General features: G+C 37.4%; 1 protein-coding gene across 2 annotated transcripts; it reads left to right on the forward strand.

The window, feature by feature from the left end:
- The first annotated feature begins 1948 nt into the window (after positions 1–1948).
- On the forward strand, positions 1949–12515 carry arf3a (ADP-ribosylation factor 3a). 2 transcript variants are annotated; one of them, XM_067446050.1, is made up of 5 exons: positions 1949–2058; positions 6407–6568; positions 6724–6834; positions 8010–8134; positions 11237–12515. In XM_067446050.1, the coding sequence occupies exons 2-5, from the start codon at positions 6421–6423 to the stop codon at positions 11396–11398; spliced, it is 546 nt and encodes a 181-aa protein (XP_067302151.1). In that variant the 5' UTR covers positions 1949–2058; positions 6407–6420; the 3' UTR covers positions 11399–12515. The 2 variants fall into 2 exon arrangements, with proteins under 2 accessions (XP_067302151.1, XP_067302153.1); XM_067446052.1 differs by lacking the exon at positions 1949–2058 and having other exon boundaries at positions 5827–6568.
- The last annotated feature ends 464 nt before the right edge of the window (positions 12516–12979 follow it).

Below are 12979 nucleotides of genomic sequence, written 5' to 3' on the forward strand. Positions count from 1 at the left end.
TAGATAGATAGATAGATAGATAGATAGATAGATAGATAGATAGATAGATAGATAGATAGATAGATTAGATAGATAGATAGATAGATAGATAGATAGATAGATAGATAGATAGATAGATAGATAGATAGATAGATAGATAGATAGATAGATAGTAATTGATATACAACATGAGATACTGATGTAAGAGCAAAATGGAAATATATGTGAATATATAATGCACATACTTAGGTACATCAAAAGAGAAGGAAAAGGGGGGAAACAGCTGGAAACATCTGCTTCTGGGCTCCTTGTCCAGCTACTCTTTCCATTTTTGATGTGGGATAAAGAGAAAAAGAGAAAGGGAAAGAAAAAACAAGGAGCCAGTTACCCAGAACATCAAAGCCATTGCCTAAATGTGCAAGCCCTCATTAGTTCTGCAAGCCTAACCAACCCGACTTATGATTGTGTTTGCTGGGGTGCACTTTGGCAAACACTTCAGAGGAGAGGCTCCTTTAAATTATAACCACCACCACCCCCCTCCCCACTCCAGCCCAGCTCTCCTGCTCCCATCCCTACCCACTGTAGCCTCTTCTGCCCACCCCGTAACCCCCAAAACTCCCAGTGCACACAAACACAGCGCTCCCCCCATACAGCACTCCACCCTATAATCTGGTGTGCAGCTGCAAGCATCTGCTCCACTCCCTCTCTCTTTTTCTAACCACTGAATTGATAAACACATCGATCATAAACCCACTGACACACGGTGGACTGTGTGAAGCGACACAGGGACCAAGCATGAAACTGTGTGTATATTTCTTGTAGTATTCCGTTTGTCTTTATATAGAGTGATCTGATTCGCTTTAATCTGGCATGCACCTACTAAGTAAGTAACTACTGAGTTGGCAGCCTGAGGAAATCAGAAAGTTGCTGCCAAGTTCTGTAACTTGGCAGCATCTAGTAGGTTACTTATTCATTAGGTTCAGTCATAGCTGAATAATTAATCACAATATGGAAATGTGCTTCTAAACATTTGCAGCAACAGATCCTTCAGTCATAAATTATCACAAAATTCTGAAGGAAACGTTATCAAAATGTACTAGTTCACTGACTATTGAGACATGAGACAAAACAACTTTACTTGCCCAACTTAACCAGATAAACAATATTTCCACTTTGAAATGATTGAGATCATCAGAATGTTCTTTACTCAAATAGCCTAGTTTAATTTGATTTATAGTATCAAATTTATGACATTGTCATCTTTCTATATTACTAAAAACCACCTGTCCTCAGACCTATTTGTCTCATATATATATATATATATATATATATATATATATATATATATATATATATATATATATATGTGTGTGTGTGTGTGTGTGTGTGTGTGTGTGTGTGTGTGAGTGTATATATATATATATATATATATATATATATATATATATATATATATATATATATATATATATATATATATATATATATATATATATATATATATAAGAACAATACTACTTTCTGATTTAACAGAAAACAGGCCCACTTATTTTTATTTATAGGATATAGAGTTTTACAACTGTGTCCTTGCTCTTTGCCGGTATAGCTAGGCTATTATGAAATATTTATAAGTCATAATAGTAAAATCTGATTTCATCCTGCAGGTCACATTGAACCCGTTATGAGTTTAAGACTCAGGTGATTTTTTTTGTTTTATTTATTTATTTTATACTACATTTTTAATGAAACGTGATTATTTTGTCACACGCATTATATGGTAGCCTATATTAACAAATTATAAAGACATAATTTGAAAATGTTATGTAATTTCAACCATTATTAGCCTACCAGTGCTTATACTAATTTTCCTCTGTTCATTTTACATCCTCCTTTATACCACTGTAAAAAAAAATAAAAAATACACCACAACTTGCATGCGTTTCATTCATTGGCGTTTTGAATGCTAATACCAGGATGCGCTTCGATGATATCGCGAGATATTGTCTGACATACTATCATTCCGCTGATATCGCGAGACTGGAGTGACTTGCGTGAAATTATCCGGTGTCGGTCTCCGAGGTAAGTAGGGATGCTGAAAAAATTAAATAGACTATAATTTCGTATAAAATAGATTAAACATATTTCAGACATTGAAATGGTATATGTTACAGTTTATTTATATTAAATACCCGAGTAATGTAAGATTTGTCAATACGGAGGCCAGTTCTTGCTGCTATAGTATTTCTACGTCGTGGCAAATATAACGTTAAAAGGTTATTGAACAGTAGGCTATCACTGCCTGTGTTAATATGCTGTTTACCATAAGAAGGCAAATATGTTTTATGAATGACACATCGGCATTAGAGCAAATCTAGCATTCATCAGCAGCCCACATATGTGTAGGCTGACATTAGAAATACATTCTCGGATTTCAAATGATTGTTTCTATTTGCCAGTGTGTTAAACCCATCTGATTCTGAAACCTGAATGTGACCATATCGTCAGGCCTACTTCTGTTGGATTTAAATTGTGATGCAAATCAACAGTCTCAGATTTTCTTGCATGTAAATACTCCACTAATGATGTTCATGCCATCACCGTTTAATGGAGGATGAGAAGACTCTCTTCCTCAATCCTTACAAACACATTAAAGGAGTCACATCTTATGAATCAGTCCATGGTGCATCTCAATCAATCTAGCAGCACCTAAAATAAAGCAATAATATATTAGTTAGTCTAATATAGGTGTTTAATTGCATATTTTAAAAAGCATTAGACTGGACTAGGGGAAGTCTATTAGTATTTTAATTGACTAACTTATTAATGTATTGCCTATTCATTGTCCTTGACTCATTGTTCTATACACATTTATTTAATCAGTGCATGATGACAGTTATGAGTCATCTGAGATGAATTTGCAGATTAGTGCTCTCACTCTAAGGCTAGTTCAAATTACCTTACATTAACATGACATCACTGATATGTTCATGTGCTCTGGGTTTGTTTTTAAGGATTACATTTTGTTGCAGGCTCTAGTAACTGCCACAAATAAATTTTGTCTAATAAATGTTGTCTAATTTTGCAATTTTTAATTGAAAATAGGCCTATATATAATATGATTTATAATGTAATTAACAAACAATAAATATCAACAAAGCCGTTTTCTTCAGATTAGGCATAGCCTAAAATTAATAATGAATGTGTATGCTACATATTTTAAATTAATATATTTCAATTTGTAGCCTTCAGTTAATAAAAAAAGCTTAGCTTTTTTAGGCCTGTATTGAGCATAAGATTAGTAATGAATGTGTGTATATTGTGCATATTGCATTAATTACCTAGCTTTCCTGGTAGCCTTTTGTAAATTACCTTGTCTACAAAAAATTATTCATAAAACATATAAATATCAGTTAACCATGTTTACTTTCTTCACTGACGAAAATGGAAAACCTTACCGATATCAAGCATATCTGCCTATACTGACATGGTTATTAAGCTGTTGTTATCTAATTGTTTGGCCTTCAGTACATCTTAAAATGCACAAATGTAGATCATAGAAATCAAAATTATAAACCCACCTACATTCCTGGATATGATTACAGGATGTACAATATGGTCATAAGTATAAGTAATAAAGAGCCAATATCCTAATATACATGCAAATAAACTACTAGTTAAAGCTGCTGTCCGTAACTTTTTTTGTGTTCAAGATTGACAAAAATGATATAATGAGAATGTACAACATGAATCCATTTTCCAAACCGTGTTTTTGTCTTACCCTTAATCATTATGGTACACTTATAATAACTATTTATATTGGGACTATTTCAGGCCAGACTGGTAGGTACCGCTGCGGAGGAGCACAGTCCCTGCGTGATCCGCCATAGACATAAACAGAGAGAAGTTGCTCCGGCTGCAATGTTCTTCCGCAAGATGCATGCAGTTCTGTTTATTAACCACTAGAGTGCAAAAAGTTACGGACTTCAGCTTTAATAGTGATCCCTAAAGTGTTACCATTAGGCCATCCTTAAAAATATTCTTGTTTGCCGTAACCCGACCGACCCTGTCAATTTAGGGCCGACTCAATTTTTTATTTTTTTCCCTTTTAGTCCGACCGACTTGCCGGTTGTAAATTGGCTTTAAGACCGACCAATTTCTTTTTTTACTTTTCAAACAACTAATACAACAGTAATAAAATAATATGAATTATATTTTAGTAAGTATTATAAATGTATAAATTGCCTGGGCCATACAAACGAAGGCTACGTTCTTTCGTTTATAGAAAAACCCGTGACGTCATCTATGTTTACACTATGGTTAACGGATGTCACACTATGGCCTGCACGTGCGTTCGTTTCGGCTCGGCTCATACTCTCATTCACTGTAACGTTAGACTGTTAAAGTCCTGTCGGAGATTTCGCCGCATTGTGTGACAGGAGTCAGGACCATGGACACGTTACACACACCAGGCAAGTGCACTGCAGAGGGGAGGGCTTTGAGCCACTGCCCTTTTTGAAAATGAATCAAAAGTGCCCCTCTCAACATTCATCATTACTATATTGTGGCGAATAAAACAGATTTTGAATTATAATTAATATAACAACGTGTACAAAACAGTAACAAATGGCGGAAAAGCCGTTTATCTTGTCTCTGTCAGTCTGAAATGTCGTTGTCATAACGCGTTGCTATGGGTAGCGTGTGTTTTGCTCGACCCCAGCGCGTGGTGGGAGCGGCGGCACTGGTTGTAACTTGAAAAATAATGCTTTATGTATGGTTCTGTCGATGGATACACGTGCACTACAACAGCGATAATAAAAGAAAACGTGGGCAAAACGGTCTATCTTTGTAAACTGTGTTCAATGCATGCGAGTGCTGCCGTATGACCAGTCATTTTCGCCATCATCACTCAGTATATTCGCCAGAAGACGCGAATGAGAACCCTCTGCAGTGAGAGATCTGTCTCTGCGCAGCGCGCGCACGTCTCACAGCGCGCAAATATTGAGTTCTTTCAAGTCTTGCGTTTGAACGGATAAACTCACACAAAAAGTATGTCAACATGTCGATCTTGATGAGTATCCATCAGACAGTCTGTAAGTTATATGCCTTAAGAGAACTTTATACAGTTGAGAAAGACGATGCATATCTCTGTATTAGGTCTTAAAGGGGCAGTAGCCTTTACTGCTGTCTGTCAAACAAAAGATAAGGACTCACTCACTGCTCTTGATTGAATAGCTGGTTATAGCTACTTAATTAATTGAATTCATAAAAACAACTTTTTGCTTTTTAATATTAAAATGCACTAGTCTATATCACCAGATGCGTTGGTCTGGCAAGAAGTGCAAGCCACTTCAGAGACACAGATAGTTGCGTGTTCTGAGTTAACACAATCGAGCATAAAAATAAGAAACATATCACGGGAAAATACTAAAACGGGAAGACAGCGGGAAAAGAGCTAAAATACATGAGAAACCCCGAAAAAAGGGAGGGTTGACAGCTTTGAGTCAATGACAGCTAGCTGGTGGTTGGACCCTTTTCTTAAAGAATGCACCGGAAATTTATGCAATAAACATGTTTTTGACAAATATTTCAATTTGTTTGTGGTCTATATAGCCTGCAATTAGCCTACACGCCCGAAGGCACGGCTTGAAGACCCAGTCAGTGATGTCACGATATGCCAATTTGTTTGAATTCATACCTACGTAATCACCATCACCAAAAATTTACTTTTTTTTTTGTATTAAAATTTAAAAAAAAAATATAGACCTACCTACCGACCCTTTTTAAAAAAATTTTTACTGTTACTGCAAACCAAAATATTTTTAAGGATGGCCTTATTTTCATACCCTCACTGAGGTCTGAGCCCCCCTAAAATGAAAATCCTAGAATCGCCCCTGTGATCATAGACTGCAGAGGGGTTATTAGAAAAGTCTATAAGAGGAACATTGTGATATTTGTAATGGTCAACATGTACTAATTTTACTATGTGAATTAGATTTAAGACTTAAGAATTTCGTTCATCTTTGGAAATTAAGATCTTTTTGATGAAATTGGAGAGCAACGTCATTGCAACTTTCAAGGTCCAGAAAGGTATTAAAGACATTGTTAAAATAGTCCATGACTACAGTGGTTCAACCTTAATGTTATGAAGTGACAAGAACACTTTTTGTGCACAAAACACTAACAAAAATAACGATTTTATTCAACAATTTATTTTACTTTGTGTCAGTCTCCTACGCTGTTGACGTAGTAAATACCATGTAGCGCTTCCGAGTTCTACATCAGAACACGGGCTTACCATTGGCCTGATGCTGACGCAGAAGTTAGCCAATGGTGAGCCTCCGTTCTGTCGTAGAACTCAGAAGAGCTGCCTTGTATTTACTATGTCAACAGCAAAGGAGACTGAGACTGTCTTTTTATATTGGTCAAGGCTAACCAGCTACCATGGGGAACATTTTTGGCAACCTTTTGAAGAGCCTCATTGGTAAAAAGGAGATGCGGATTTTGATGGTCGGGCTGGATGCAGCTGGGAAAACCACAATCCTCTACAAACTGAAGCTGGGGGAGATAGTGACTACCATTCCTACTATTGGTAAAGCACATTTTAAGACTTGATTATTGCTTTATTATTTTCCTCTTACACAGAGACAAAGTCTATGCAAAGTTATTGACAAAGTCAAAGTAAGTCATGTTTTACAAGTCTTGCCAACGTGTAATTTGTGTCCCATTGTGCTGTTTTGTTACTAGGATTTAATGTAGAGACTGTCGAGTACAAAAATATCAGTTTTACAGTGTGGGATGTTGGTGGCCAGGACAAAATCCGACCTCTGTGGCGTCACTACTTCCAGAACACACAAGGTTAGAAGAGGACTTGTACACACAATCACACACACAGTAAACACACAAATAGGATTTAAAAAAAACAGACAAACACCCTGCACATCATGAATAATGGATGTGACATAAACTAAAGGCTAAAAAGTCTACGGTCAGTTAGACAGTACAGGACAGATTTACTAACATTTTGTGCAAGTGCAAACCCACTTTTGCAGTTAAAAAACTACTCTCAGGATTAGAGTAAACTAAAGATATTAGCGGTGAAACATTAGCATTGAAAAGGCGTGGACACGGTTATTTTTGTGGCTGACCTTATTGCATATGCATTAGTAGTAGCTTCCCTTTCTGACGCTAAATTTATTGGAGGAGAGTGTTTAATCGAATCATGCTAATGTTTTTGCTAGTCAGTTTACTGGTATTTGCACCATTATTTTCAGTCCCAGAACATGAAACTTTCCACTCCCAGTGGCGCTTTTTTGAAATCGTGCTCAAACTAATTTGCTTTGTTTAGTAAATCTGTCCCTAAGTCTCTAATTCTCACCAAGGCTGCATTTATTTCAGTTATCATTTCAGATTTCAGATTTAGATTTGCTGCTCAAGAAACATTTCTTATTATTATCATGTCGAAAACACCTGTGCTGCATAATACAGTGTTTTTGTGGGAACTGTGATACATTTTTTTCAGGATTTTTTGATGAATAGAACATTCTAAAGAACAGCATTTATTTGAAATAGAAATCATTTGTAACATTATAAATGTCTTAAAGGAATAGTTCACCTTAAATTATCCCATGATTTACCCACCCTCAAGCCATCCTAGGTATATATGACTTTCTTCTTTCAGTCAAACACAATCAGAGTTATATTAAATAATGTCCTGGCTCTTCCCAGCTTTGTAATGCCATTGAATATTATCCAAGCTTCAAAAAGTTTATCCATCCATCATAAAAGTAATTAATATGACTCCAGTGCGTTATGGAATGCCTTCTGAAGCTAAACAATTGTTTTTTTTAAATAAAAATATCCATATTTAAAACTTTATAAATTATAATCACTTCCGCCAACAGCAGTACCCACAATCACGAGAGAGTAGAGTTCAGGCATGCACTTTTTGAAGCTTCAAAAACTCAGACACTGTTCAATTACATTACAAATCTGAGAAGCACATTTCACATAATGCCCCATGTATTTTTAAGGTCTGATCTTCGTGGTGGACAGCAATGACCGTGAGCGAGTGAATGAAGCCAGAGAAGAGCTGATGAGGATGCTCGCTGAGGATGAACTGAGAGACGCTGTGCTCCTCATCTTTGCCAACAAGCAGGCAAGGGCTTCCTTATGCTTCTGCTGTGTTCTTCCAATTTAGAGACAATTTATGGATGTTAGCATTGCATTTGCCCTCTACCATTATAACATTTAAAACAGCCAATGTATGTGCATCAGTGTCTATAACCTGTGTTGAATGTTGAAGATGGAAACATATTGAATTATTTGTTGATGTCCCTGCTGTAACAGTTTGTGTGGTTGTAGTTCATTAGTGGACTGGTAGTTAGAAGGGAAAGAGTAGTGGAAGCAAGGCTAAGGGGAGAAGTGGACATTTGTGAGCAGCAGTATGGTTTCATGCCAAGAAAGAGCACTACAGTACAGATGCATTATTTGCTTTAAAAATGGTAATGGAGAAGTACAGAGAGGGTCAGAAAGAGCTGCATTGTGTCTTTGTAGATTTAGAGAAAGCATAAGACAGAGTGCCAAGGGAGGAGCTGTGGTATTGTATGAGGAGGTCTGGAGTGGCAGAGAAGTATGTTAGAGTGGTGCAGGATATGTATGACAGTGGTAAGGTGTGCCGTAGGTGAGACAGAGGACTTCACGGTGAAGGTGGGACTGCATCAAGGATCGGCTCTGAGCCCCTTCTTGTTTGCGGTGGTGATGGACAGGCTGACAGATGAGGTCACACAGGAATCTCCATGGACTATGATGTTTGCGGATGACATTGTGATCAGTAGTGAGAGCAGGGAGCAGGTGGAGGAAAGTCTAGAGGTGGAGGTTTACTCTGGAGAGAAGGGGAATGAAGGTTAGTCGCAGCAAGACAGGATACATGTGTGTGAATGAGAGTGGAACAGTGAGGTAACAGGGAGAAGAAGTAAAGAAGGTGCAGGATTTAAAGTACTTAGGGTCAACAGTCCAGAGCAATGGGGGAGTGTGGAAAAGAGGTGAAGAAGCGTGTGCAGGCAGGTTGGAATGGGTGGAGAAAAGTGTCAGGTCTGTTGTGTGATAAAAGAGCACCAGCAAGAATGAAAGGAAAGGTGTAGTGAGACCAGCGATGTTGTATGGTTTGGAGACAGTTGCACTGAGGAAAACGACAGGAGGAAGAGCTAGAGGTAGCAGAGCTGAAGATGTTGAGGTTCTCTTTGGGAGTGACGAGGATGGATAGGATCAGGAACGAGTACATCAGAGACAGCACATATGAGATGTTTTGGAGGCAAAGTTAGAGAGCCCAGGTTGAGATGGTTTGGACATGTTCAGAGGAGGGAGAGTGAATACATCGGTAAAAGAAAGGATGCTGAGGTTAGAGCTGCCAGGCAGGAGGTCAAGAGGAAGACCAAAGAGGAGGTTTATGGATGTAGTGAAGGAGGACATAAAGGCAGTCGGACTGAGAGAAGAGGATACAGAGGATAGGACTAAATGGAGGCAGATAATTCACTGTGGCGACCCCTCAAGGGAACAGCTGAAAGAAGAATTTAGAATGGATTAGAAAATGTGTTCACCCAGGCAACGTTTGTAAGATAGAAATTGTTTCTCAGTCTGGTTCCTCAGCGTGCATGTGTGTTTGCCTCCATCTTCCAGATGGCAGAGGTGAAAACTATTTTTGGGCTGGATGAGCTCTCTGATGATTCTCAGAACTCATTGCCGGCAGTGGTTGTTGAGGTCTGCCGCTGATGTGTTGAGCAGTTTTGACCACCCGCTGGTCTCTTTGATCTGATGATGTGCAGCTGCCGTATCATAGTGTGACAACACTGAACACTGAATCTGTAAAAGATCTCAAGAGAAATGTAGGCTTTTTGGTGTGTGCAGGAATTATAGACCTCTTTGGTATAGATGCTGAGGAACTTAATGGGTTAGTTCACCCAAAAATGAAAATTCTGTCATTAATTACTTACCCTAATATTGTTTGACACCTGTAAGACCTCCGCTCAACTTCGGAACACAAATGAAGATGTTTTTGTTGAAATCCGATGGCTCAGGAAAGGCTTTCATTGAAACCAATGTAATTTCCTCTCTCAAAACCTTTAAAAGGCACTAAAGGCATCTTTACAAAGCCCATCTCACTACAGAGTCTGTACAATAATTTTATGAAGTGATGAGAATAGTTTTTGTGCGCAAAAAAATTAAATAATGACTTATAGTGATGAACCAATTTCAAAACAAAGATTTGAACGGTTATGAATCAGCGTATCGATTCATGATTCGCATCGCGTGTCAAACCGCCAAACTGCTGAAATCACATGACTTTGGCGATCCGAGTCCTGAATCGATACACTGATTCATAACCGCTCAAATTCTTAAGAGAGGAAATGACATTGGTGTCAACGACGACCTGTCTGAGCCATCGGATTTCAACAAAAATATCTTCATTTGTGTTCCATTAATTAAAGAAATTTCATTTTTAGGTGAACTAACCCTTTAAAGCTTCTGTCCTATATGCTTACTGGTTATACAGTATGATGGGGTTAACAACTAAGAGAGATTTTCAGAGAGTCGTGAAGGTTGCGAGGTTGGATGACCCTAATATTACATTGTTTGAGGGTTATTATGAAGGTTCTTTTATGGGACGCACAATATATCAGTACCAAATATATATGCATGCTCATTTTATCTATTGTTACATTAAGATTGATTTGGCCATCTCCCAATGATCTCATTGTGAACTGTTGAAATGTTGTCATTTTTTATGTTTAATAAAAATTTCTCCCTTCTAGTGAAAACTCTGTTGACATACCAAACTTCTCCAATCGTTTAATCTGCTTAAACAAACGACTGCAAGCTCACATACATTTTTTGAGTGAAACGGCCACATTTCGAAATAAAATCAATGACCGGTGGATAGAACCACGTCTCCGCCCTTAATTTTTTCAATTTTCCAATAATCTGTTACACTTGTCACAATGTGGAAGAAAAGATTAGTTGCTACCTCCATTTCATCTCTGCTTCATTATCCACCATAAATACTAATTATTGCCATTATCAAATCTTAATAGGAGTGCATCCCTAGGTTACTTCATGCTGTGCAATTTGTTGTTCAGTGATGTTTGAGTATCGTTCCTTTCCTTATAGTCCACAGTCTCAACTAAATCACAACTAAATGTTCTATATAGGCTGTATATATAGTAAGAAATATAGTTGTGTATGTTTCTTTCTCACTCTACAGGATCTGCCAAATGCAATGAATGCTGCAGAAATCACAGATAAGCTGGGTCTCCACTCCCTGCGGCATCGTAATTGGTACATCCAGGCCACTTGTGCCACCAGCGGAGACGGCCTATATGAGGGTCTGGACTGGCTGGCCAACCAGCTCAAGAACAAGAAATGAGGCAGGCTTGATTCAAGTGGAACCGGTGGGAGAGAAGTCACCTGAGTGGCAGCTCGTCAGGGAGCACCAGTGGTTTCCAAGTTTCTTTCATTCTGTTTACAAGCTGAGAACAACGGGAGTCGGGTCATCTGAGACAGTGTAAACCCTTGCTACGCCCCACCTAACGGAATCGTGAGATGATTGGGGCAGCATTAGCACCCATGATTCATAATCGTATTTACTAGTGAAGATGTTTTACTATTCCTATGTGATTTAAACATCTCAGTGTCTCAGTGTACACTGTAAATATCTAAAAGACAGGGAGTGAATGAAAAGCTTTTACTTATATTACTACTATGGAATATGGAGGTAACGCTTAAATGCAGGTCATTTAAACTATATTAACTGCACTGATAGATGAGAAACCTGTTGATTCAGTTTCCCGAAATATTTAAATAAAATCAAGTTAAATAATATTCTGAAAACAATGGAGTAACATGTGGTTTTTGCTATAGTGTTGTTGTTTTGCTACTAAAAATTAAATAGAAATGCATTGTGATGTATTATTATCTAGCATATCAGCCAGACTTTATGACTGTCAGTGTTACAGTGGTGATGATGCTCATATTGCATGTATCCACACAATAACCAGTGTCTCTGCACAGGTTGCTGAGCAAGCTTTGGTTAGTACTTTTTGTAAATAGATAAAGGAGCCGATTGTGGATCTCTTGTCTTGGCATGTGTACTTTGCAATGATTAAATAGCGCAGTGTTCCGTGTAAAAGAGCTTTTTCTTTTGTGTAGTTGTGTAGCAAAATTCCACCGACTAAATCCACTGCTCTTGCATGCTATTCGTCTGTGTTGTGTTGTGTTGTGTTATTTGTCTTGCTTTTATGGTAGTGACTTTTTGCTAGTGTTGCATAGGCAAGTCTGAGGATAAGAACAAGGGTAGATCTCTAGCCATTTAACTGGTGTAGCTGATTAAAAAGCATTTGGTTTGCATAAATGCTGAACAAGAGCATCAAAGTGACTTTACAGTAGACACGGGTACTAATAGATTCAAATTGGTTGTGTGTACGCTCATGAATGACTAAGTGTGTTTATATATTGCATGCTTAATAAAGTATGCACTTAGATAATTTGATGTGAATATCTATTATTTCTTGTCAAATGTGTCCAGTGTCCATATTTTATTTGTTCTTTGTATTGAAATACAATGATAAAATGGTTAATTTTATAGTTTTTCCAAATTTGCATCTGCACACAAAATAATTTTCAGTTATCCATACTTAGATTTATCCATATACAGGTCCTTCTAAAAAAAAATAGCATATTGTGATAAAAGTTCATTCTTTTCCATAATGTAATGATAAAAATTAAACTTTCATATATTTTAGATTCATTGCACACCAACTGAAATATTTCAGGTCTTTTATTGTTTTAATATTGATGATTTTGGCATACAGCTCATGAAAACCCAAAATCTAAAAAAGTTAGCATATTTCATCCGACCAATAAAAGAAAAGTGTTTTAATATAAAAAAAGTAAACCTTTAAATAATTATGTTCAGTTATGCACTCAATACTTGTTCGGGAATCCTTTT

This window comes from Pseudorasbora parva, chromosome 6 (assembly GCF_024679245.1).
Source record: "Pseudorasbora parva isolate DD20220531a chromosome 6, ASM2467924v1, whole genome shotgun sequence".
Taxonomy (NCBI): domain Eukaryota; kingdom Metazoa; phylum Chordata; class Actinopteri; order Cypriniformes; family Gobionidae; genus Pseudorasbora; species Pseudorasbora parva.

Bases quoted from the DNA above. Each gene is read 5' to 3' on its own strand.
- arf3a (XM_067446050.1), top strand. From the start codon at position 6,421: ATGGGGAACATTTTTGGCAACCTTTTGAAGAGCCTCATTGGTAAAAAG. The intron at 6,569-6,723 runs GTAAAGCACATT...TTTTGTTACTAG, and splicing joins GACTACCATTCCTACTATTG to GATTTAATGTAGAGACTGTC. The intron at 8,135-11,236 runs GCAAGGGCTTCC...CTCACTCTACAG, and splicing joins TCATCTTTGCCAACAAGCAG to GATCTGCCAAATGCAATGAA.